Genomic DNA, 24,829 nt, shown 5'->3' on the forward strand with positions numbered 1-24,829 from the left:
CGCTGTCTGCTCGGATTGTGTTATGCATACAGAGGATTATTAGGATTTTAGGTACCACTCCCACTTCGTTTGATGGCATGGCATACAAACAGCGGACGTCGCCAAGATGCGTCGCAATCCCTGCTAGCGTCTGAACAGGTCAGTATCCGTCAGATCGGCCGTCAATCAGTGCGCACCTAGTGATGCCTGATATAATCCCGTTCATGTACGGTGTTAGCTAGGCTATGGTCACGACGAGGGTGGTAGACGGATTCATGGGACAAGTGGCGAAAGATAACGTGATGTCGTGGAAGAAGTTCATAATGCCGTAGAATTCCACCGACAGCTTGAAGACCTTCTTGCGGTCCGGCCACTGGCAAATGTGGTCCTCAGAGCAAGTGTGTTCGGGGACGTTCGGGGGTGATTGTCCTTGGTAGAATCTCAGCGTAGCCCAGTGCGGATAGTCCATCCGAGATGTGGACTGGCATCGGCCAAGGGATAGGATTATGACTGCCTTGTCGTTGATCTTATGCTTGAACGCAAGGCTCACCGGTGGCGAGCCGTTCCAATCAAAATCTACTCTTGTGAGTGTTTCGAGCGACCATAGATGTTGTCGTAGGAGACGCTCCAGTTCTTCTTTGCAGAAGCGGAACGGCGTGGACAGGTTTCGGTTGAGGAGAAGCCGCGGACCGGCGCCCGCGTCTTGCCGAGCCTGCTGGATTATATAGACAACCTTCCACTCTGCGAAGACGCCATTGACGCCCCTTTCGATGAAGTCATCGCTGAGCGCCACAGTGCGAAATCGATCCACGCCTGGATGGTAGAGGGGGCGATGGGGGTCTGGGGCGACGGGACATGACTGAAGCAACAGGCCAAGAGGCTTTCCGTCCTTGTTAGCGCAACACAGAACGGCGACCGAGTAAGATGGATACTCGAATAGCATGACATGGGCACGAAGGCCATAAGGAGTGACGGAGAAAGTGGGAAGCCCCGGTTGGACAAAGTCAAGTGCGTCTAAGAACACTTCGGTTTCCCCGGTGGAGTCGCTGTATACACCAGACTATGCCATTATTGTAAGCATACACAGCATGACCGGAAATGTACAAGTAACCTACCGAGATTGGCTCTCCCTGAGGTAGAGGTGGGCTACGGGGTGGGTTGAAGGAGATTTGGTTACAGGAAGCGAAGGCTGAGGGAGACATGGCAAGTAGACATGACTTGTCATCGTGGATGTGGGAGTGACGGGAGGACTGGGGAGACGGTGGCGGCATAGACGGCACTGGCCAGCACTGGCCCCAGGCGAACAGGGAAGTATCAATTGATCGCTTCAAGATTTCCTCCTGAAGCCGCGTGAACGCCTCGCGGCCTTCGCCGTACAACGTGGGCATGTTGATGCCGAAGATGCCCATCAAGCAGTACGCCTCGTCCTCCTCCTTGGTCGTTTGGCGAGTCGCTGCCCAGGACATCCTTCGGGCTGCGGATACGTTGGAAAGCTCCTCTTCTAGTCGAAGGACTTCTACGGGGACCAGGGTAATCTCCTCTAGCAGCCTAGCCAGTTCGCCCTTCGTCCCCAAAACATGCCAGTCGCTCGAAAGGAAGATGACGATATCCGGCGCGATCAGCTCTTGTAAGGTCCAACCGCGAGTATGCCACCTGCTTCTACGGAATGCGGAATCTCTGCTCGAAAGAATCCCACCCTTTGGTACGTCCTTGAGGTATGCATAGCACACCTCAGCGAGGCCGTAGAAGCGGTACATTGAGTTGATTGACTCGGACAGCTCAGAGCTGCTTGTTTTGTCGATGCAACATGTGTCAGCCCACAGCCACTTGTAGCCATGGCGCTCTGCCAGGAAACAACTCTCTCTGAGCTTCGAACATACGCGATCGCGAGGGTTCTCTCCGGTGAGAGCACACTGCGCACGTAGCGAGCAAAGATCCTGGTAGGTCTGTTCGTAGGGGTCCCAAACATGAGAGAGGATCGCGTATCCTCCCGGTACGGCTTCAGGCGACGCGAAGTAGTGCAGCTCAGCGCGATCGGTACTCAGCAATCGCATAGCGGAAGGGAAGATGTCTTGTGCAGGCAATTAGCGAACGTTAGGCAAGCATGACAAGTACTAGTGAGAGACGTACCATGTAGAGAGCAGAGACAACGTGAGTCACGTATGTAGGGCTATAGGAGCGAAGACGAATGGGAGAGGATTGTATATCGATGAGCATTGATACGAAAGACGTCGAGAAGGAGAATAGCGGAGGAGACCGGCATCGTAGCACAGCCGCTAATGAAACCTTCCCTGGCTTCGATTGTCCAGCAGGTGTCAGCGATTGTCTCTCTACCCCGTCAGATGGTCTGAACGTCAGACTGTGCTGGACATCAAAGGATCGCGTTCGGTATAGACACCCGAAGTGTATTACGAGAAGGAGGAGAACCAGGAACGAACCGAAGTGCTTGTTCTGATTGTGCAACTGTGAGTGATCACCAGTCCCGTGAGATTTCTATGTATAGTAGCACAGAACTGATGCTGCTGCACTAGAAGAAGGGACATCCCAGTCACCCTTTGGCGGGCTCAGTAGGACTGAACAAACAATGTCGGACGACACAACCAAGACAGCTCCGAGGGAGGGATTCACGGGAAACCACGCAAATTGTAAGGGACCCCAGACAGTCGCTATGTAGCGAGTGTACGCGCGTCTACACCATATCAACTTCCACTGTCCCATGCCACCTTCCTAGTGGTGATCGCTCTCATCGCAACCTTCTTTGCAGATGATCTCGCAGACTGTTTTCTCCTATGCAGCAATCGTCCGCACGAGAGTGACTATCAGGATAAAGTGTAAACCCCGCTAGCAGGCCTAGCTAGCTCCTACGACTATCTGTCCACGCCCAGCTCAAGAACCAGTATGGGCATGACATTCATCAGTAAAAGTCAGCGGCAACACTGTAGCGTCCACGTACTGCGAACAATATCCGCCGAGAACACAAGGTTTGGAGTTTACCTCGATGCGCGCGCGTGATCTACACTGTCGACTACTCCCTCATGCAGACCAACCCGCATACGTTTGCGCCGACCTAATGGCGGATATCAACCGCAGCGAGTCAAAATGTGCAGAGGTCCTCGTGGGAGATGGCCACGTCGTCTCTCTCACGACACCATCTTGTCACGAGACATGACGATAAGAAGGGCGATATATACTTCTTTCTCAGAATGACCACGGACAGTTTCGTTATCTCTTCGTCGTCAAGATGAATGCCTCACCTCCTAAAGAGAAGAACGCGGCCAATGTCCTCGAACGCGAGGTACCCTACAAGGGTGAAGACTTGGACGAAGCGGCGCTCAACGATGATGCGGCTTTGGCCGTATTGGGGTATCGGCAGGAGTTCAAACGAGGATTCAGTCCTATGGAGATTTTTGGTCTGAGTTTCAGCATTATCGGCCTATTTCCATCTATCGCGTACGTTGTTGTGCCGATTCAAATGAAGCTGCTGCTAATGAAGCGAACCAGCTCTGTCTTAGTATTCGCAATACCGTACGGCGGGCCCGTCGCCCTGGTTTGGGGAGTAAGTGCATGTAGTCTTCAAGCGGTACAGTCTCTCACCTTTAATTCTTTCAGTGGGCGACCTGTTCCTTTTTCCTTGTCCTCATCGCCTTGGCCCTTGCGGAGCTGGCTTCAGCAGCACCAACCTCCGGAGGGTTATACTACTGGACGTGGGCGTTCGCAAGCCCGCGGTGGAGGAACATTCTAGCATGGATAGTGGGATGCGAGTATGCTGACACGAGCAGCCTCCGCTTGACATTGATTTGTTTGTCGATGCAGACTCCAACTCGATGGGCTTAATCGCTGGAGTGGCATCCATTGACTGGGGGTGCGCGGTGCAACTGATGGCAGCCGTCTCTATTGGCAGCAACGAAACCTTCGTGCCAACGACAGCGCAAACATAGTATGTCGTCGCTTTGATCCAGGATATCCGGTATTCAATTGGCATGCTATCATCAAGTGGAGTATTTGTCGCAGTTCTCCTATGTCATGCTGTAGTGGGGTCGCTTGCCACACATGTGATTGCACGTTTACAAAACCTCTATACGGCGGTGAACATCCTGTGTGTATTCGTTCCATTTTTTGATGTGGACGGTGATTTATGGCCTTGAATACCAGCCTCTGCCTCGCCATAATCATCGCGTTGCCTGCGGCGACCCCAAAGGAATTCAGGAATCCGCCCTCCTTCGCATTCAGCGGATTCATAAACTGTGTGTATCTGCTTGCGTCGCTCTGCACCGTTCTTGATGGTGGCTAATGTGTATGCAGTATACGGGTGGCCGAATGGCTTCGCTTTCGTACTGAGCTTCCTCGCCCCGCTGTGGACAATCGGTTAGCAGCGATGTACGGGGTTTTGTTCAGCCTCCATCTAACATGAAGCAGGTGGTTTCGACGGTCCTGTGCACGTCAGCGAGGAAGCATCCAACGCCCGAACGGCCGTACCATGGGCAATCATCAGTGCAGTTGTCGTTTCAAGCGTTCTAGGATGGAGTACGTTGACCTACTGCGAATGGTCTGCTCACCTTCAGAGACCAAGCGCTAACTACTGAGCACTAACTTTGCGTAGTCATCAACATCGTACTCTCTCTATGCATGGGTACGGACATGGAGGCCATCATGACGAACCCTATAGGTCAGCCCATGGCGACGGTATGTGTCCTCTTGTGACTTTCCCGCACCTGGAACCTCTACAGCCCTCTTGCCATATTGATTTATCTTCATCGTAGATCATCTTCAATAGCCTAGGACGGAACGGTACTCTAGCTGTTTGGTCAATTGTTGTGATTGTACAGTGAGTGCTTCATGTGAATTAGATGGGACGATCTAACATATGCACAGATTCCTCATGGGGTCCAGCAGCGTAAGTCTACTATCTAAACCTGCTTGAGGCCCGTCATTCACGGTGCTCAAACTCTCCAGCTCGTCGCTGCCTCGAGGCAGATGTTCGCCTTCGCTCGTGACAAGGCCATTCCTTTCTCCGGACGCATCTCTCACGTCAACGACCGCACCCGAACTCCTGTGACAGCCGTTTGGGCATCCGCCTTCGTAGCGCTTGTCATCGGTCTCATTGGGTTCGCAGGACCCATCGGAAGCTCTGCTATCTTCGGCCTCTCAATCGCAGGCCAGTATACGGCATTCAGCATCCCCGTCATGTGCCGCTTCCTGGGAGGCAGGGAATGGAAGCCTGGACCATTTACGCTCGGCCGCGCCGTACGTATGCTTTACATCTGCTTCCTTACGACATTGTCACTTACGACAGAATTCGCGCCTTGCGGAATTCATTGATCCCAAATAGGGAGTGCCTGTCGGGATCGTCGCAGTGGCGTGGATGATCTTCGCAATTGTTATCTTTGCCTTCCCCTCTGCACCCGGCCCGGACGCTGAAGGGATGAACTACATGCCGGTCGTCTATGGGGCTTGGATAGGCTTCTGCCTGTTGTACTACTATATGCCCGTATACGGTGGTGTGTATTGGTTCAATGGGCCCCGAACCACCATTCACGCCAATCGAACCGCGCACACGTACACTTCGCGCTCGGATGAGGACGCGATCCCCGATACTTCGAACAGCGTCGATCGCCCGAGCGAGAAAGGATCCGCCGCATCTGCGCTATCACAAGCGCATACCTAAATCTGGATATAGACCCAGACATGAGGCGCGTGCATTTGTGGTAGCCTATGTACGCGGCTATACAAACTGATGGAATTGCCGTGTTCGGATTTGTTGGCCCGTGTGTCCACCACAGTAGGCGGGACCCTCGCATTGTTGAGGATCAGTGGCGGTCCAAGACTATTCGTGACGATTGTCTAGAAACGTCGGGAGGCGGAGTCGGAGGTGCGGGGAGTCGGAGTACAGTACGTGCGGCGTCCTAGGTAGACGCCAGGTGAGACGGTGAAGAACATCTCTAGTATACAAGGGCAACCCAATTCGTTCAGAAGTATTCGATGAGTTTCTCGATCGTCTCCTTGTCGTTATTTCCAGTCATAAATGTCTGCAGGAGCTGCGTGCGACGTTGGAATCAGCGATCTTCGCCTGCACACATACCGCCACACAGGCACTCACCTCGTTGACGCCCAAGTACTTCTCGATGAACTCCTCGCCAAGCGCGGTCTTCAGAACGGCGTCCAAGCCAAGCGACTTACGCGCATCTTCAATCGTCTGGGGTAATCGAAGCGCATTCGCCAGGCCCACTGCCCGCTTCTCTGCATCGCTCATCTGGAACGCCGGCGTCGGACAGTCGCCCGTCGTCAGTACCGCGCCATCCAAGATACCCCTCAAGCCCGCCCCAAGCAACGCTGCGAACGCAAGATGCGGCGTGGCAGTCCCGTCCACGGGCCTGACCTCGAAGCGATAGTGGCCCTGCGGGCCGCAGAGCCGGACTGGAGACTCGCGGTTCTCCGTGCCCCAGCAGGCGAGCGTGCCCCCGGACCAGATGCCGTCTTGCATGCGCGCATACGACGCTGCAGTGGGAAGCGTCAGGGCGCAGATCGCCGGGAGGTGCGCGAGGACACCTTGGAGGAAAGACCGCTCGGCGGGTGTGAGATTGGGCGCGCTCGCAGCGTCTGCGGCGCGAGGCGCGTTATTGCCGCCGTGCACCGAGATGTTGGTGTGCGCGCCGCTGCCGGCTGTGCAGGCCGTGAAGATCATGAAAGCCATGGATCAGTGAGCCACGAGGTTATCCGTACAGTAGAGAGGAGGGGCGCGCACCGGAGTTGTTGTGAACCCTCGGTGCGAACGTGGCCTTGAAGCCGTGCTTGTGGGCAATGTTGTAGATGGCCTCTCTTGTGAACACGACTGCGTCGGCAGCCTCCAGAGGCGCGAGAGGGCCGGTGACTATCTCATACTGCCGCACAACAGGATTCAGCATCCAAGCATCCGACCAGGGCTAATCGCATGAGAGCGCAGCAACATAGAGGTGCACGCAAGAGCACGAGGCGACAAGCCGTGGAAGCCATGTAGCCGATAGCGGCTTAATGGTAGCTTCACCACTTTGATCGCCGGAGAAGAAGCCAGAGCCGCACGAAGGCGTAACAAAGAATGAAGACGTCAAGTAGGCTCGTCGCTCACCTGTCCCGGGGCTGCTTCCGCATGGTACATCTGAAGTTCGATGCCGGCGACGAGGAGGCATTGCGCGATCTCCTCGAGCGCCTGCGTCTCGGCACTCCCCGTGCGCAACTTCGCGGACGTGGACCAGTCGGCGTTGGACGCATACGCGACCTCCGGCCTTATCTGCGTCACCAGTATGAACTCGAACTCCATACCTATGAGGAACGACACTCCCGCTTTGTCCTGCGCTTCCCTGGATGCACGGAGTCAGTATCCGGATTTCCGTTCCAACATAAGACTTGGGCTCGGACGAGACACTGTCTGGGCCGCCACTACAGGCTGCGAGCTGCAGATTGCAGCTTCTCGGGGTGGGGGCTGGGACGATCGGGCAGCACGAGGCCGGGTGAGCCTTCTTGGCAACGTAAACATGCCGTGCTCCCATTCGGAAGTATGCGAGAAGAAGAAGCAGGTGCCCCGCCAGTCCGACGTAGTCCGATGCGCTTCTCGAGGCGGTTCATATGAGGTTACGTAACGCAGCGCACTCGTCCACCTACAACAGATCCAATGCGAGCCCAGATATACGCTGTTGAAAGAGCGCACCGGCCACTAAGTGGCTGCTGAGCGATCCAGGCGACCAGCGGACCGCTGAGCGCTGCCTCTGAGTCAAGTACGAGCGCCACGCCAACGGCGGTCACGAATGCGTGCGCCACACGACGGCGCCGCGAATCGATATCCCAACAGCACGAGCCCATCGAGCCCAGCGGTGAAAGCACGCACTTCACCAATCTGTCGAGGATCGTCCGCGGGCAGATCGCGACGGACAGGCCCGTCTCCGGGCTCGGGGTCCTCTCCTCGAACCAGCCCATGACGGACGCGTGGCCCGGGGCGTACGGGCAGACGCGCCAGCTCGCGAGGTCGGGCACGTATATGTACCCGCCGACGGGCGAGAAGCCCGGGGCGGTGGCGAGCCCGACGAGGCCCAGGGCGACCGTGCCGAGGCCGACGCCAGGGCGGGACGCGGGGTTGGCGTAGAGCGCGCGGAAGTAGCTGGCGGGGACGACGCGGAAGCGGACGGTGTTGATGAAGTCGATCCACTGGATGCGGACGAACTTGATGGCGGGGGTGAGGAGCTCGTCGACGCTCTTCGCGGGGATAGACGAGGCGGTCGGGTCGGGGGTGTAGAGCACTCCGTACGGGCTGGGCTCGGTTGGCATGGGGGGGGGTGTCGTCCTAGTAAGATTTGGAGGTTATGTAGCTTGCTGCAACCACCCGCTGTTTTCTGTGTCTATGAGAAACCTGCAGTACCTGGGGATACGAGGGATGTATAAGTCTAGTAGTCTCAGGTTATCAGCCTCATGCTCTACGAGATTGGTGAGTGGTTCGCGCTCACCGCGAGCGTATGTACAACCTGCGTTGTGAAGTACTTGAGGTCCTACCTCTTCAACCGATCGCAAGCAGTGAGTATCCTAGTGGGTTTTATGGCTCTAGGAATGTGTTACTGGGTAAGTGCACAAGAGACGACTGCCCGATCTCGATGTCTTCACGACCGAGACGAGGAGGAAGTGTGCAAGCTAAGCGTGATCTTATCGGGCGCAGACCGCTTGACCTTCATGAGCGCTCCTCCCCCCATCCGATGTTTTCGGGGTGAGGTTCTGCTCTGGGCTCGGGTTTGGCATGCTGAACTTTTACCCAAAGCTCGCTAGCCGCTTGTTCGCCTGCCAAGTGCTCTTGCAGGTGCCGGCGGTATGGCTCTGATTGCATATGATACACGAAAGAGGGCCCGGGAGGGTTTTAGGAATCCAACAAGGCCGATCGCCGGACACTCTGTAGTCAATACTTGCAATATATATACCTGACACCGCGCGCACTATAGGCCACAGCACACAGGACAGTAGCCAAACGCCGAACGTACGCACGCATGCACATACACCTCCACAAACTAGTCAAACCGGCTTGGCCCTCGACACTGCTCGGCTCATCAACCCATCTCTATCTCTCCGGGTTCTGTACAGACTGAGGCCTAACCGCTTGGGTTTGCCTCCTTCCTATGTGACGTCTTGCATAAGACCAGATGGTGCAATGGCTTAATCCCGGACGACAGGGACGCATGCTGTGCGTGTGGACCTGGGGAGGGGAAAAGTATGGCAGGGCGCACTAGTACACTTTACGCATAGGCAATCCGTCCGAGGAGGCCGATATGACGACAGCGTGTGCGCGATGGAACCTGTCAAAGGCGAACGACCCTGCATTTGCTCAGTCGAGGGTGGCTTTCTGTCTGTCTTCGGGAGCGAAGGAGGACGTGCGCTGCCCGGACGACGGTAGCCGGTGCCCGACTGACTACGCGGCAGCGTCGCGAAGGGAGGAAGGACAGGGCGACGGAGATCGAGGCTCGCTTCTGCGGCGAGAGGCACAACAGTTAGAGCGGCGGCTCGAGATCAAAGTGAGCGGCGGGTGGCCCACCTACTGATGCTAGGCACACACGACCGTCGGCGGAGACAGGAGATATGTCGAGATGGAGAAGAGAAAACCATGGAAAAGGCGGCGGAGGTCGGGCCAGTACTTACTCAGGGCACCGGCTGACTCCAGATCTCGGCGCTGCGGGTCGGAGAGCTAGGCGGGAGCGTCGAGCTAAGAGATTCGGCTCCGTGAAGCCTACGGGCAAGACCCTTGTTTTTTAATCTGTCGTCATACTTACTGCAGAGAGTAGCATCGCGATCATGCAGGCCAGCGCCATGATACTGCTGCGGGAACAAATGGGTGTCATACTGCAGCCGGCCACAGTGCGGGGGGAGCGCGCCGCCCCTTGCACTCTCGAACGCTGCAAGCGGGCGATGCGTGGCGGTCGGTCGCCGGAACGTCCGACATTCATGGCATACTTGGCAGGGTGAAGGGGGTGGGGGCGGTCACCCGTAGACATGCACGCTGCCTCTCCGGGCGAGGTTCCCTGCGCGCGGCTGCCTGATACCGAAGGCTGTCATGCAGGCGCAAGATAGGGCAAAGGAGGATCCGGGTTCTGCGCGCGACGGAACCTTGCGCTGGACCCGAGTGGGCGAGGGAGCAGCCTTGGGGGAACGGCATGAGGCGTGCGGTTGAGTTTGTTCGGCGCGCGGTGACGTACCTCGCGCTAGCTCTGATGGCCAGGCGGGGTGCTCGGGCGTACGGCGTGCTGTGCTCGGGCCACTGTGTGTCTGCGGGCACTGAGGGACCAGGGACGGAGGCGACAGAGAAGGAGGAGGACGAGCAGCGGGCATAGTTCCTGGGCAACCTGAGAGACGGAGCGCCAGACTGGGAGAAATGAAAGGCGAGGGCTGGGTGGATGCAAGCTGCAAGTGCCTTGCTGTATGTATTGCTGTCTTGAAGGCCGGGTGAGCAGGGTTAGCGCTGGGCGAGGTGTTGTAATATTGGGGACGGTGTGGTTGTCAATCTGGCTGTCGAAACGGGTTTGGGTGTGAAAGTTTCTGATCTCGTGTGATCGATGTGCTGCCCGTCCCCCCCTGACGATCTGCCCAGGAGGGCGTCCGCTCCCTTGCGTGCGCACGGCTCAGCAGTGTGCGTTGGCCGTCGCGCGGTGTGCCTCTGGGCGTGCGTGCGCGGACGATGGCAGCGGACACAGGCCTTGGGAGGCTAGAAGAGATCCTGGGGGAGAGCAGCGGCGGGGGCTAAATTGAATACGAGCGGGAGGCGCGCAAACGCAATCAGAAGGGAGGCGCCTGGGCCGCACGGATCGTACCAAACTGCTGGATTGGGGCCCTGGAGGCCGGGACCGCTGCGGGAGATTGGGATGGCGCTAGGAGGGATGGAGTACAAAAAGACCGGAATGAAGCCGTCGTGGTGGGCGTTGAGTATGAGGAGGGGCAAGCGGGCGTGCTGAGAACTCTCGCATAGGGTGTGCCGGCAGGATCGAAGCAGGGGGCGAAGCGAGGCGTGGGGAAGAGCGGGCCCAGCGGGAGAAAACGAGGCTCGCGACAGAGGACGCAGGCTGCGTGCTCCTGCTCCCGACGGCCTCCCTCTCAGCGCACGCCCCCGCGCACGCCCCCGCGCAGCCGATCCGAGTCTTGTCCACGTCGTCCCGAAAGATGCTCACCGTCGACCATTTTTACGACGAATCCGCGCCCGATCACTCCTGCCAACGTCAACCGGATCCAGATGCTATATTCATGCACGACCCTCCCTTCCACCTATCTCTCCCCCCTCGTCCCCTCGAGCCCCCAAACGCCCCTCTGCGGCCCATAAAGTTCATCTACCTCCTTCATGCCTACTCTCTCGCACCCAGCATGCCTGCCGGTGAGTTACTAGTCGACCCCCTTCCCCGCGCCCCCGCCCCAATATCCCGCGTACACCATCCTCGCCCCGCCCCCGCCCCCGAGCCCGCTCCGTTCCCCTCCAATCTGCACCTCCTCGCTCTCAATCACGACGTCCTCCGTGCAATCATCGACTCCTGCCCTGTCGACGATGCCCTCCAGCTCGCCCTGACATGCAAGGCTGCCTATGGCTTTGCTATGCCCCACATCGTCTCAGACGTTTCCATCGGTGACCCCGGTGTCGACGACGGCCCCGACCGTCTGACGAAATTCTGCCAGTTCATGCTCAACAAGCCAGAGTTCGCCAAGGCCCTTCGCGCACTGCGTCTCCTCGACGGCGCGTTCGCCCGCCCGGCTAGTTCTGGGGGACGGTCTGGGTGGGGCGCAGACTTCTCTCCCGCTGGCCTTCTCACCAAAGTCCTGTCCACCGCGGTGAACCTCCGTGTCCTCCACATACGCGACGCGGAGCCCCTCTTCCAGTCGCATCCGGCCGTCTACGAGGCCGTCACGAAGCTCGACAGACTGAAGGTGCTCTCGCTGTACTACATCGGCAACACCTGCCTCAAGGCCATCTCGCAGCTCCAGGGCAAGCTGCAGGTCATCGAAAACGGTTTGTGGAAGGACGGGCCGCGGCCACAGGGCGACGTGACGCCGTTCGGACGGTACGTCGACTCGCTGCGGCACATCCGGCTCTGGGAGTGCGGCTGCATGCTCGAGAGCGTCATCGACCGACACGTCTGGCCGGACGTGCACACGCTCGACATCGGCGGCCGCATCGCGAAGATATCCGAGCTCGCCCGCGCGTTCCCCAACCTCCGCCGCCTCACGTTCCACATGGAGTTCTCCGTCAAGCAGGAGACCCGGTGGTCTGCTGGCCGGAGCTAGACTATCTCGAGACGAGCGCCCCTATCCCGCTGTTCCCCTCGCGCGTGCGGCGGCTGCAGCTACAGTACCCGATTGGCGCGAGGTCAGGGTCCCAGAACGACCTGAAGACGCTCCCGCTCATGGAGAAGGCGAACCCGGTCGTGCTCTCCGTCACGCTCTCGCACACGGTCTCGGAGGTCTTCCTGGGGCGGATGAAGAGCTCCATGCCGTCGCTGCGGTATATGGAGATGGTCGTCAACGACGGGGCGTGCGGCCGCGCCAGCATGCAATGGCAGACGTTCGAAGACTGGGTCGTGCGTGTTCTAGCTCGTTCTGACCCCCTCGCTTGCGGAGAGCTCACCTCACGTTCCGTAAAGGTGCGAAACCTTGAAATCATGCGGCAAACCTCGCTGGTGGGCCTCTGCATCTCGTACACGGGCGCAGGGTCCACGTCCACGATTTCGGTCCAGCACCGAAATCGCATTATTCATATAGCGCGCCTGCTCACACGGACCATCAGCACCTTGCAATATATCGGCGTGGGGTACCACGATGGGAATTTGGGAATGTACGCGTCCGATTGCCTTTGGTTCAGGGCTACCGGGCGAGACGCGGAGGCGTCGACGCCCGCTACGCTGCAGCAGCTGTCGAGCGCGGACGGAGAGCGGCGCAGGGAGATCCTTCTGAGCACCCAGAGGGACGAGGATCATCGATGGTAAGCCGTTCGCCCAGTCCCGTGCTGTGTATGGGCGCTGGTTTGACGCTGCTCCACAAAGGTCTTCTTGTATCTGAATGCTCGTATGATTGTTTTGCCCTCGGATCTCCCGCTGGCCTTCTCGTCCGCTGCCAAGTTGTCTCTTGCCGCCCTTGCCCTGGCGTGTCGTGTTCGGTCATGACAGAACGTCCTGTTGTTCCGTTTCGCGTCAGTCGTGAAATTGTAGCTATGTGTCATCTGCTGCCTCCCGTCGTGCTCGTCTGCCCAGCCCCACCGGATACCACCACTGTGTGTCATTTGTGCTTTCCCTGTGTATACGTCTTGCCACGACCCGCTTACTGTACCTGTAACATACTCCCTTAGCCTCGAATCCCCACTTCGCCGCCTACTTATTGGAAGCCTACCGTCACCCCCTCAGTAACGCCCAGGATGTGAACCCGCTGATTTTGCCATGCGTAGTATGTACCATATCGTCGGTTTGGTTCTCTCAGGGTCTCTCTCCCTCCCCCCGCGCGCCTTCTGGCTCTGGCTCTTATCTCTTCGCCCCCCTACCGCCCCGCTGCCCTTTTCTTCGACGTCCCCGCTCCCTTCTTCCAGGTGCCTCGCTCGCTCCGCTCCGGACGGTCCCGCACGGTTCTGCCATAGATCTCCTGCCCTGGTTCCACCGCTCTGCTGCCGTGCCCTACATTGTGCCTGCAGCCCTCGTGCAGATGGTGTTCGCTATGCTCACGAATAAACGTCCCCGTGCATACGCGAACCGCCCGCTCGCTCCGACGCACTAGCAACACACTCTTCGGCCCGTGCGCATGTGTCGCTGCGGGGATTAATTTGAGGAATAAGGACTATTGACGGGGGTACGTGTAAGGGCACCTGGACCGCGCGCGTGACGCGGTGAGCGCGGCTGGAAGGCCGCGTTAACCATACTGGGGATCGCCGTCGCATCGGTGCTGTGTCTTCTGAACTCTCTCTTTCGTATGTTTATGTGTAGCGCCGTTGGCGAGCCGCCGGTCCCGCCGAGTCCGTGGGAGGACGTGGGGAAGGGAGAAGGTGTGGTGCTTGATGGGGGAGGCGGATTGCCTTTGGGAGGACGGGGGGCGGTCCGCGCACGCCCGGTGGCTGGCGTGAAAGTTACCGTTCAGCTCAGGTGGGGTGTTCGGCGCGCGGGCTCAACTACTAGTAGTGAGGAGGACGCCGTCCTCTGCGGTGGTGAATATACGACACGCTTCGAACGGGTAGAAAGGCTTCTGTTCATATTGAGAGTGGGGCTACAAGTATGGTAGTCTTCCCCACAACTCGGACTCCGGGGACCGGAGCAGTCCTTGGTCTTCGCATCTGGGGCGGGGACGAGTCCGGGAGATGTCGTTCATGGGCACGATACCCCGCACCGCGGCCTGATATCCAGCATTGATAAAGGTATCACGATCGACTTTGCGTTTGCTTTTACCGCCATGTCTCCACATCAATCGCTTAATGGCCAAACAGCACATTGTAAGCAAAAGCGGGAGAGGACCTCGGTACGTACGTCTTCTGGCGACTGATCAGGGGCAGTCGAAAGCGATCGACGAGAACTGCAGGCGGGGCCACTGTCAAACTGCCTCTAGCCAGGGTGTGTCTAACCGCGAACTGTATGAGTGGGGCATGGCGCTGTTATGATTTGAGAAGCTCGATCATGCTATAATTATCCCGGAGAATACGCCAATCATACAGCACGATGTACAAGAGGCCAGTATGCGAAGTGCATTGGGCTGACATGGCGGCAGCTTGCAAGGGGAGTGACGTCTGGAGCTAGGAAGTCACTTCACGGGCGAATAGGGAACCTGGTATGTCATTGATGCTGAATTGGATAGGTAGCGCACGATAGCTAGGCACAGCCTCTCCTGTAGGAGCGACACGTTGGGCAAAGGAAAACAGTATGTTTAAGATGGGTCAGACGATAGGCAGAGATAAAATCGACGTATGTACTACTGCCGTGAAAAATTGGGCCAGCGTACCATAACGAAGGGGAGTCCTATTCTGGGCAAAGCCGAATTATCAGTGGCCTGAGGCATTATTCCCTGAAGAGTATGTTAGCCACACCATGGGTCGTAGCTTATTCCCAGTGAAAACGTGCTTGATTAAAATTGATTAGGGTTGTGTGAGGTCGTGCCCGGCTGTAAATACTGGCGTTGTGTCGATATAGGTCGGACGGCAGTGTTTAGCGCCCATCTGACGTCCGTGAATCCACCATGTTGGCGAGATCGGACACGCATGTCTCTAAGGGCATCATGTCTGCCGTACCGGTACCTCTGTAGCTGTCGCTTTGCAACCCCTTAGCTTGTCACTCCGTATTGCCTTAGCTTGCCGCTCCGTAGTACTTGTCTTAGCTTAGCTTGTGCTTGTCTCTAGCGTTGCATGCTCCAATCTCGCTCCGCCATGTAAGATTTCTGCTTCCTCTTGGTGCTTTCTCCCATCACCCAACTGAGCCAGTGATCTACAATCCATCTCCCATTTTTCTCACTAAGGGACCATGTCATAATGCCCTCTTCAAAACAACTCTATTGTGATTGTCTACAATACGGCAAGGTCCAGAGACGCGAAGTCTCTGTTCTCCGGCGGCGAAAACCTGCCCTAAACATGGTGACGTCATTGGGGTGGAGTCGCTGCTTGCGCAGACCACCGCCATCCCCCATGTTCCCCAACTCTCTTCTCCTCCTGCTTGCCTAACGGCCAGTATGGCACACACCCCTCCCTTGGTCAGAACACAGTGCACACGCCGTTCTATACGTCATAAAGGTATGTTGGAGTTTGGGAAAGCTATGAAGGTGCGTGGTGGTTGAGAGGATAAGTACAAGGTGAGTTTCGTATATGGTACCATCGCTGTTGCAACATCATTCCAGGTGAGCCTCATCACCAATGTATCTTGGTGGTATGTGTTCCCCTCCACTTCCCCATTGTATGCGCCTGCCCTTCTTGTATGTGAAGACTACAGCACAGAGACGGTATACACAACCTGCTGGACAGAAGGCCGCCTGCAATCCTGGACGATACACTATGTTACGTCGTTTCAACTCCCTTCCCAGCTCATCCATCCAGGTTCTGCCTGGCGCATGCAGCTGCTTGAGGTGATGTTTGGTTCTGTGCCTCATGACTACATATCTGCGCGCTGAAGCATCCTCTTCTCACTCTCGACTCTCCTTAGCATGTGTCCCAGCGAAGTAGCGTTCACAGATTTCAAATGCGCCCAACAGTAGCTGTATCATACCATGTAGTAATACAATCCTATACGATGGAATACCGTTTTTTCCACCCATATCATCCAATAGCGTGCTCGAATCTAGTAAACGAATAGACCCGATATCGCTCTACTGCAACCAATTGCTGACAGCCGCCGACGACTCTAATCGACAGCAGTCGTATTCTACTGGGTCCTTCAGACTACCTTATACCGCCGAATACGACAGCCGTCGTATATAGTCCGGATGGTCGTAAAACTTCGGGTTGCACGACTACATACGATCGAATTCGACCGAATTCGACCCGAATCGGGCACGTTCTCACTGGGGCTTATTACTGAGTGGGGGGTTGGGCCTGGATCGCCAGTTTTGACGGGCTCCCGTTGCGACGCGCCGACTCGCGCTGGGGTGCGCATAGGAACTGGTTCTCACAATGACGTTAACATGTGCCATTCTGGACCACCGGATGACCTTTCTGGGCAGATCGTTACTACTTCGACAAAATTGGGCCCCGTCCTCGTCCCAAGAGTCCGATCCCCTCGTTGGGTACCAAGATGGACAACACCGGTCCATCTATGCACTGATCAAAACCACTTACGTGACGTCAGGAATACTCGACTGCGGACGATCCGAGGACGCGATCTCGAAACTCACTTATTCAGCGAGCTCCCCCACTAGGGTGCGATGCTATCCGCAGTGCGGGTCTTCCTACGACCATCATAGACGGCCAGCTTCCTATTGTTGCACGAGCTCAGCCATCTGTCTTCCATGTCTCGTGAGGTGCCTGGACGTGCCTGTGACGACCTGGGAAGCGCTCTGACTCGGATGCACTCGCCGATGTATTCCCAAGAAAGATACTGGCAGGTGAGTGCGCGAGGGCGTACAGCGATGTTCACCTAGATCCACTGGTACATTTCAGTGTGTGAACATGACGGCATTTGCACATCTGCTGGACACCGCTCACCTGAGCTTCACTTCGATTCTCAGGCTGTATGCGCACGTCATACAGTTGGGGGCGGATCAGGTGCGGATGGTCGTCCACTGATCTCGGACACGAGCAGTGAACGTGAAGGTATACGTACTTGAACGCGGTGATAGGAGATCAGACAGCTTCGTGTACGCAATAGGACGGGGTTCGCCTCGCGGGTAGGCAATGAGGCATCGGGTAATGCTGCATGGCCTTTTCACCGCTTACTATCGGAAGCTCGTAAACGTAAGGGCTTCGACGCCTCCCGCGACCTTGCGTCGACACTTCGCCTTGGTCGTTCGAGTTTCAGGCTGTGTCGATTGGAGGGAAGAATCAAGGTGGTTGAGCGGGCGTTACGCAGCACTGGCGCCTAAAGGGGAAGATCCTGAGCTGCACTTTTGCGGGCGCATCCGTGCCTCATCAGTGCGCCGCTGTACGCCTTCCCGGCCGTTCCTTTGAGAGAGAGGAGTCCCATGTCGTAATGCAGCGAGCTAGTGGGATTCCAGGCCTGTATGGCTTCGAGGAGCGAGCACACATGATTCGAACGGAGGTGGGGTGTGAGGCCCGCTAAAGGATGCGAGCCACGTGGCGGTGGGAGTGGGCAGAGTCAGAGGGCGGCCAAACAACGGCCAAACAAACAGCTCTCCTGTAACCGTTCTGCTCGCTGTTGACGACGGCGTCCATGATGCCTGCCCCCTTCTCCGCCCCGCACGTCCCCGTGCCTCTCCCCGCTCTTTATCTCTACCCGCTGAACGACTCGTTTGTACCGAAGCACATCTCCCTCGTCAACAGCCAACGCGTGAAGATCGGTCGCCAAACCAACGCCAAGACCGTCCCCGCAGAGCGCAATGGCTACTTCGACTCGAAGGTTCTGAGCAGGCAGCACGCAGAGGTGTGGGAGGAGAATGGGAAGGTACGGTTTTGCGTATCGTTGGGCCCCGAACGGGGGCTCGGTGACCGTGTCGCGCTGACGGCACCACCGCGTCATCAAGATCTTTATAAAGGACGTGAAAAGCTCGAACGGCACGTTCATCAATGGCGAACGGCTGAGCCCAGAAGGGCTTGAGTCCGAGCCGTACGAGCTCAAGACGGACGATATTGTTGTACGTCCAGCTTTTCGCAGGTACAGCGCGATGTTCGCCTTTGTCTGACCAGCCGCCCGCTCCAGGAATTCGGTATCGACATCGTCGGCGAGGACAACAAAACGATCGTCCACCACAAGGTCGCGGCACGCGTCGTATGCGTCTTCACAGAGCTCGACGCGCAGGCCGCGCAACGCGCTGAGGCGCAGGCGCAACAGCAGGGCGCGCAGGGCTATATCAATGCCATGCCCAATCAACCCGGAGCGGGCAACAGCGCGTTCAACTTTGTTGGGAATGGTCAAGGGAGTTCGAACGGCGCCCCGGGTCCGCAGAGGCGACCGACGCTGCAACAGGGCTTACAAGGGATGGGCGGTATGGGTGGGAACGTCCGCGTTCCCGGGAAGAGCGGGCTCACTTTCGACCACATTTTGAGCCGATTGCAGGGCGAGCTGCAGAAGAGCAGAGAGACGGGTGCAGAGTTACACTCGTTGAGCAATGGACTCGTGGAGATCCACGATACCCTGGGTGGGAACCTCGTACGTCCATTGTACATACTCGCATTCCGTCTTTCTGACATCAATCATGTTCCGCAGCCGTCGAATCTCCAACCATATCCGGCGACGTTGCCGCATGTGATGCCAGCGCAGGCCGCTCGTGCCCAGGAGGAGGCGGCACAGCAACAGCAGCAGCAGCAGCAACGGGCGCAATCAGAGTCGTCTACAGCTGTGGTTGAGCTCCAGGCGCAGCTCCAGGAGACTCAGCGTTCCCTTGCTGACCATGTAGATAAGGTCCGCACCCTCGAAGGCATCCTTGCTGAGCATGAGGCGATCAAGCAGGAGGTTACCTCGCTTCGGGCCGCGATGGAGGAGAGGAAGCGAGAGATGGAGCTGATCCGCGTCACCAGCGCCCGCCGCTCACACGAGCAACACGACGATGACAACGATTTCACGTCTGATGATGACGATGCGAGGAGCGTCTCGACAGTCGTACCTCACGAGCTCGAACGGGTCGACGAGGAGGATGAGGAGCAGATCGCCGCCGAGGAAGAAGAGGAGCACCGGAGACGACGAGAGGAGCTCGGCCGTCCGCGCACGCCGGAGCCGACGAGCATGGGGATGTCTGAGGACGACGACGAGCACGAGCAGAGGCGGTTCCGCAAGAGGGCGACTCCCGACCGACGTCCTCGATCTCCTTCACCACCTCCCCCCGCGCCCGCCGCCGTTCCTGATGAGCTTACCGACCGCCTCAACACCCTCGCTAAGCAGCTGGAACTGGCGCTTGAGCTCTCGCGCACCCTCGAGGCCCAGCAAGCCAGTGCTCAGTCAACGATCTCCGTCCTTGAGGCCAAGGTTTCATCGCTTGAGAACCTCGTCCAGGTGACGCAGTCACAGGTACAGTCACAGGCAGAGGTCACAGAACAGCTTCAGGCATCCGAGGCCGCCCGGGCCGCCGCACCGCAGGATCCGTCTGTTTCCGCCGCTGCAGTCGAGGAGGCGAGGAAACAGGAGCGCGAATCGCTTACGGCGATGTTCTCTGAGTGGAAGAAGGGCGTGGAGGGGAGGTGGAGTAGCGTGCAGGAGGACTGGTCGGAGGAGCGTGAGCGGCTGCGGCGGGCGAAGGAGGAGTGGGAGAGCCGCATGCGCTCGGCGGAGGAGACCGTCTCGAATGCGGTACAGAAAGTTGATACGGGGCTCCTCTCCCTGGCGTCCTTTCAGGCCCAACACCAGCACAGTCTTACTAACGGCAGTGCGAAACCGCACACGAGTGGAGGACTCGTCACCCCTCCGAGTCCCCGGAGCCTATCCGCTGAGTCGACACGGCCACGACAGCGACGAAAACGCGTGAGCACGTCAAGAGGGCGCACTCGGTCTCGGTCTATCTCGCCTCCCATTACGGACGACATGACTGCCGTCCACGATGCGGATGGCAGCGAAGCTTCGTTCTCTGGTCCCCGGCGTCGGTCCCCCTGGTCTGTGGATGACTCGAGCGATTCGGAAGGTCACCAGCCGAGCGATCGTGAACGAGCGGATGCAGTTAGCGGTCGTGAGCAGAAGATGCCATTCCCAATCACTCCTGAATCGTCCGTTGTGAACCAGCCGATCTCGACGAAACCAAGTGTAATAGTGGCAGCAGGTGCTGGCGCAACAACAACAGATGCACGTGCACATCAGCCACCTAAGGCGCCCGTAAGTAGCAGAGGTTACTTGAGTGGAATTGATGTGCTGACGGCGTCGTCTTCGATTTAGGTGCCATATCATCATATCTCGCAGGTGTTTGGTATCGCGGTGTTGGCGGTAGCCGCTGCAGCAGTGTTTTGGCGTGTGAAGCCAGAAGTATCGACATAGAGATAGGATCTGTAGCAGCAAGCAAAAATGCATGCAGGTGAAGGATCTTTCGTCCACCCAATCCCGACGTGTCCCCGCGCCCCCGACCATATCTTCTGACCCCTCGATATCCCGGAATTCGTCGTCTCCTTCGCCTCCGCCCTTTGTACTCCGCATGCCTCCCTCACCTGGATAGTTAATACCTTTGTCATGATCTCTTGCCCTCTGTCGCCGTTGTCCTTTCGTGCCCACTACCGCCTGTCTGCGTGTGCATTCCGCAGCAGTCACCGACCCTCCTTCCGTCTCCCTTCCTCACTCTGTCCCGCGCTCCTCCTCCTACCTCGCATCCGCATACATATGTACATAGGCGTCTCTCTCCTCTCATCTCTTCGTCTCGTCATCCATGTCTCCTCTACTTGCGTCGGTTGGTATTTAACGAACCCTAATGACTACTTCTATCTTATGATCGTCCCTCCCGCATCGTGTTTGGATCTCGTACAGGCGGATGTGGAATGTCACGGCGTGGATGCCCGTAGCCAACTATGCAAATACAATCCAACGGAACCCGTGGGTCTTGAGTGTAACCGGCAGCCGACGCGCCGGCGCTGTGGAGGAGAACGTCATCGTTGGTGCTGGTATGTTCGAGGTTCACTTATGTCCGGCAACTGAACAGTATGACTATGTCTTTATGTGGCGCGACTCTAGCTGTCACACCTTGTCAAGCTTATAGGCCAGTCAATCTAGTAAGTACGCACTATTTTCATCTCGAGGGCAAGCGCAGATGACTGATGTGGTATCTTTGCAGCTTCCCTCGCTCTGCTTCACAGTGCAGCGGCAATTAGTCTTGCCCACAGAGCGCTACGCAAGATGTGTGGATGGACTTGGTCTGTGTGTTGTGTCTTCCGTTATCCAACGGTTTGTCATCAGAGCATACATCGCGGGGCTCAAGGTGTCTTCTTGCAGGACCTCGACATCTCCGGTACAGTGACCATGTGCAGCATCGTTTGTGTCACCGACATTCTGAGCTCTCGCAGGCTTTCACCTTGTCGAGCTATAAACACAGCCGAGGAACGCCCCATTGCTTAGTACATAGTAAGTTGCTTGCAAGCGCTTCTTCCAAATGATTCCGCTAAACCATTGGTAGGGGATGGATGCGTAGGTCAAACATTCGAGAGGCCGCAATGCGACAACTCTTCCATATACCGTTATAAACGGACATCGACTTGGCTACCATCCGAATTCAGATATGGTGGAAGACAAGGGATATTTCCCCTTCCCATCAGTGTATGAGATCTAACAGGCCGTTGCCGCTACAGGTATATGTCGTCTGTCGTCGCTGCATGTTATGTGTCGATGAGAAACCTTAGGCTCGTAGGAGCCTATCGCGTATACTCCGTCCCTGGAGCCTCTGCGTAGCACATCCCAGATTCACAGACAGGATGTGATGGTGACAAACAATTGTGTTTTAAGACGCTCTCAGGATCATGCTCTGCCACCGTGCTTTCGCAAAGGTTCTTAGCATGTTGATATGGGTTATCGAACATACCCGTATGGCATCTTCCAGGTGATTGACATCAGCCGAAGGCCAGCCAATGGTAACTTCTCTGTAATGGTATCGTAGGCGGGGGAGCTGAACTGTTTCATACTTAGGCGCTGCGCTGGGGCGATGCGGGCCACTTCCAATGGAGCGGAGCCAAGTCACTAACATCTGCTCGGGGTTCACTGTAACCTCCCGTTTTTGTCTCTCAGCATTCCCAGGGTCTCCCTGCTATCAATAACATCAAACGAATTGGAGGTGGCAACTGTGGCAGCTTATGATGTTGAAAACTTGCATGCAATCCACGTGGTATGCGCTCTTTCAATGGATGGAGTACAGTACCACAAGAGTTGACGTCAACCCTCAGCTTGCAGGTGGTAAGCACAAGTTGATGTTCTACTGTCTGTATGTAACTAAATGTACAACAGCAATCTCAGTGTGATCGTACATCATTGCGGTACGTTCTAGGCACCGATTTACTTGGATTGGCTGCGCTCAAAACCTTCTAGCTTCTCGAAATCGTCACTACTCCCAGAAGAGGTGTGTTGTCCGCATTCTATGTCGAATGTAGTGAACTCAAACTGGCTCTAGTTTCTTTTTGTTGACGAAGAACACAATCTTCAAGGGAGTCGAGTACTTCCTTTAGATTGGTATGGCACACTCGATTACAGGTCCAATATTTGTTCGGCCTGCGCCCGGTTCCTGACATTCTGACCTCTATCTAGGGAGTGAACCTTTCAGATACCGAGGTCACGTCTTACATCTCAGTGTGTGGGACCTTGAACATTCGAAACCTGTGACACCTGCCGTCGTGCGTGAGGCTGTCAAGGGCATTGCATTTGGGTACTCTGCAACATCATTGTAGGCTAAAATATCATAATCATCAACGCGGTACCCTTCCCAGATGCAGTTGTCTTCCAAGCTTTGTGCACCGCGTCAAAGTCCATCATTGACATGGGTGGTTTTCTATGCCGTACGGCCATTGTCTTGGTTGGGATATGGGAAACTTCACATCAGAAGGCCTGTTCGTCGTCGTCCAGATTCTTGTTCTGATCGCAAGTCTGCTGTTCATCTGTCATAGAATTTACTCCAGAGGTCTTCTCACCCCTTGCGCTATATGCGACGCGAAAAGCTCTGATAGCTTACCGATGTCAGCCTTCGATTGAGGCTGATGAAAAGTCTACTTGTACACTGCCATATCCGAGATATCTAGCCCGCTTTCGATAGAGACTACGACGAGAGTTACGTCTCTATCGGAAAATAGCCCATGAGGGACTTGCCACATGCTTCCAGCGATCAAGTGAACTAGAATGGAACACTAGCTCTTTCGTACCAGGAAGTCAAACCTGAGTGCCCTGGACACGACGAGTCTTAGATGACTTGTACAGTGATGGAGTCGTGTATCGTTGTGAACGAACCAGCAACGGCGTAGGAGAGTCAACCGGGCCCAGGTCTTTCTGTCGTCCTGCTCTTGCATTCGTTTACGGTACCATTACAAGGACATAGACTTCACTTTATCTATGTGCCCGTCGAGCAGGCTATATTCCGCGACTAGCTCTATTGGCCAAAGGCCTTCTCCGCGGGTTCCAGTGTATTCAACTATCGCCATCCTTTCCCCCTCATCGTACCGCAGACACCCTGACATCCGAGTCAGGTACGGGTGTTTCGCACTGCACCTTGGGACAGGTCGGCTGCGCTCGTAGACATAACACCCCACACCATGTCGACATTCTCATCTCTGGAGACGGTATAGAGCCATCACGTATGTGCTGGATATGACAGGATGGGCAGCAGAGTATCATACAGGTGCCTTTGCGTTCAGTCGCAAATCTGTCTATCATGACGTGGGACTGTAGCCGTTCCGACCGTCAGAGTGCTGACGGTCTGAGCCCGACGCTGCGATACGCACAAACTCCCGTGCCAAGGCGTGATCGACTTCCGCGAACGGTGGATCCCCAGCACAGCCCGAGGGTCCTTATCTGACTGTATTGCATGGCCGACGTCAATTTCGGCAGACACAAGTCTAAGAGCCTCGGAAGACCAAGGACAGATAAACACCATGTCTAGCTTATCTCTACCACCCCGCTGCTATTCCACAGTTTAGCCTGGTGCCCATCCGAAGCCACGGTCCAGGGACTTTCGAGAATCTGTGCCTGGGAATGCTTTGAAAGTCAGGGAAGGCTTGAAACCCGGTATACGGATAAGTGTCGGAACCGCACGTCCCGGCGACAATCCGACTCTGCGCTAACGTCGTGTCCGGTACTAGTGTGACCCCAGAAGCTACGGATTAAGCGCCTGACCCCAGAAGCTACTGACACGCCTCCAGTTCTCGCATTTCCCTGTCAAAAAGTGTGCACGGGTTACACGCGAGAAGATGTACTTCAAAAATATCATTGTAAAAAACAAAGAAGGAAATCGGAAGGGATTTGCTCCCGATACAAGTCAATCTCAGTAGGGTTTCAAGGGTTTACTGACCTTGGTGAGCTGCCACAAAAAGATCTGCAGCGCCGATCTTTCTGTAACTTCGCAAAGTGTTCTGAACATTCTCAATAAACTTTCTTGTTCAGTCTCCGAAGGGTTCCGGGTTGCAGTATTCGAAAGATAGGAAGAGGTCTCTCGAGCGTGACATTCAGCCACTGACCGAGATAAAGCTGACTTTCAATCTGAGCGCTTCGACAATGTTGCCCCGGCCAACTTCGCTATCAAACGACTGATAACAGCGGTGTTTGAATCGGCAGTCTTCGGCATTGTGACCATCCATGACAAT

General features: G+C 56.4%; 7 protein-coding genes across 7 annotated transcripts; 4 read left to right on the forward strand and 3 right to left on the reverse strand.

The window, feature by feature from the left end:
* Nucleotides 1-217: 217 nt before the first annotated feature.
* Nucleotides 218-2,033, reverse strand: DICSQDRAFT_174614 (HET-domain-containing protein; the record flags this gene model as incomplete). Its single annotated transcript, XM_007370462.1, has 2 exons — nucleotides 218-1,039; nucleotides 1,095-2,033. 2 exons carry the CDS (start codon nucleotides 2,031-2,033, stop codon nucleotides 218-220), a joined length of 1,761 nt encoding a protein of 586 aa, XP_007370524.1.
* A 1,187-nt stretch (nucleotides 2,034-3,220) lies between these two features.
* DICSQDRAFT_70843 (APC amino acid permease) lies at nucleotides 3,221-5,644 on the forward strand (the record flags this gene model as incomplete). Its single annotated transcript, XM_007370463.1, is given in 13 exon segments — nucleotides 3,221-3,429; nucleotides 3,481-3,535; nucleotides 3,589-3,778; nucleotides 3,793-3,916; nucleotides 3,974-4,075; nucleotides 4,132-4,223; nucleotides 4,282-4,344; nucleotides 4,396-4,503; nucleotides 4,580-4,662; nucleotides 4,740-4,804; nucleotides 4,852-4,873; nucleotides 4,933-5,223; nucleotides 5,309-5,644. 13 exon segments carry the CDS (start codon nucleotides 3,221-3,223, stop codon nucleotides 5,642-5,644), a joined length of 1,740 nt encoding a protein of 579 aa, XP_007370525.1.
* Nucleotides 5,645-5,945: 301 nt separating this feature from the next.
* On the reverse strand, nucleotides 5,946-8,274 carry DICSQDRAFT_112676 (glutamine synthetase/guanido kinase; the record flags this gene model as incomplete). Its single annotated transcript, XM_007370464.1, has 5 exons — nucleotides 5,946-6,014; nucleotides 6,086-6,639; nucleotides 6,722-6,857; nucleotides 7,082-7,313; nucleotides 7,838-8,274. The coding sequence occupies 5 exons, from the start codon at nucleotides 8,272-8,274 to the stop codon at nucleotides 5,946-5,948; spliced, it is 1,428 nt and encodes a 475-aa protein (XP_007370526.1).
* A 1,441-nt stretch (nucleotides 8,275-9,715) lies between these two features.
* On the reverse strand, nucleotides 9,716-10,199 carry DICSQDRAFT_157752 (uncharacterized protein). Its single transcript, XM_007370465.1, has one exon. The coding sequence runs from the start codon at nucleotides 9,975-9,977 to the stop codon at nucleotides 9,735-9,737; it is 243 nt and encodes an 80-aa protein (XP_007370527.1). The 5' UTR covers nucleotides 9,978-10,199; the 3' UTR covers nucleotides 9,716-9,734.
* A 1,227-nt stretch (nucleotides 10,200-11,426) lies between these two features.
* DICSQDRAFT_93222 (uncharacterized protein) lies at nucleotides 11,427-13,485 on the forward strand. The gene is made up of 2 exons (XM_007370466.1): nucleotides 11,427-12,940; nucleotides 13,002-13,485. The coding sequence occupies exon 1, from the start codon at nucleotides 11,560-11,562 to the stop codon at nucleotides 12,244-12,246; it is 687 nt and encodes a 228-aa protein (XP_007370528.1). The 5' UTR covers nucleotides 11,427-11,559; the 3' UTR covers nucleotides 12,247-12,940; nucleotides 13,002-13,485.
* A 3,108-nt stretch (nucleotides 13,486-16,593) lies between these two features.
* On the forward strand, nucleotides 16,594-17,428 carry DICSQDRAFT_141009 (uncharacterized protein). The gene is made up of 4 exons (XM_007370467.1): nucleotides 16,594-16,745; nucleotides 16,807-16,887; nucleotides 16,947-17,057; nucleotides 17,117-17,428. Exons 1-3 carry the CDS (start codon nucleotides 16,619-16,621, stop codon nucleotides 16,970-16,972), a joined length of 234 nt encoding a protein of 77 aa, XP_007370529.1. The 5' UTR covers nucleotides 16,594-16,618; the 3' UTR covers nucleotides 16,973-17,057; nucleotides 17,117-17,428.
* A 365-nt stretch (nucleotides 17,429-17,793) lies between these two features.
* On the forward strand, nucleotides 17,794-20,985 carry DICSQDRAFT_141010 (uncharacterized protein). The gene is made up of 5 exons (XM_007370468.1): nucleotides 17,794-18,032; nucleotides 18,112-18,222; nucleotides 18,288-18,737; nucleotides 18,795-20,387; nucleotides 20,448-20,985. The coding sequence occupies exons 1-5, from the start codon at nucleotides 17,805-17,807 to the stop codon at nucleotides 20,544-20,546; spliced, it is 2,481 nt and encodes an 826-aa protein (XP_007370530.1). The 5' UTR covers nucleotides 17,794-17,804; the 3' UTR covers nucleotides 20,547-20,985.
* Nucleotides 20,986-24,829: the final 3,844 nt, after the last annotated feature.

Source organism: Dichomitus squalens, assembly GCF_000275845.1.
Source record: "Dichomitus squalens LYAD-421 SS1 unplaced genomic scaffold DICSQscaffold_68, whole genome shotgun sequence".
Lineage (NCBI taxonomy): Eukaryota > Fungi > Basidiomycota > Agaricomycetes > Polyporales > Polyporaceae > Dichomitus > Dichomitus squalens.

Coding starts and splice junctions, on each gene's coding strand:
- DICSQDRAFT_93222 (XM_007370466.1), top strand. CDS start 11,560: ATGCCCCACATCGTCTCAGACGTTTCCATCGGTGACCCCGGTGTCGAC.
- DICSQDRAFT_141009 (XM_007370467.1), top strand. CDS start 16,619: ATGACCTTTCTGGGCAGATCGTTACTACTTCGACAAAATTGGGCCCCG. Junction 16,746..16,806: donor CTATGCACTGATCAAAACCA/CTTACGTGACGT, acceptor CTCGAAACTCAC/TTATTCAGCGAGCTCCCCCA. Junction 16,888..16,946: donor CATCATAGACGGCCAGCTTC/CTATTGTTGCAC, acceptor GCCTGGACGTGC/CTGTGACGACCTGGGAAGCG.
- DICSQDRAFT_157752 (XM_007370465.1), bottom strand. CDS start 9,977: ATGTCTACGGGTGACCGCCCCCACCCCCTTCACCCTGCCAAGTATGCC.
- DICSQDRAFT_141010 (XM_007370468.1), top strand. CDS start 17,805: ATGCCTGCCCCCTTCTCCGCCCCGCACGTCCCCGTGCCTCTCCCCGCT. Junction 18,033..18,111: donor TGTGGGAGGAGAATGGGAAG/GTACGGTTTTGC, acceptor CGCGTCATCAAG/ATCTTTATAAAGGACGTGAA. Junction 20,388..20,447: donor ATCAGCCACCTAAGGCGCCC/GTAAGTAGCAGA, acceptor TCTTCGATTTAG/GTGCCATATCATCATATCTC.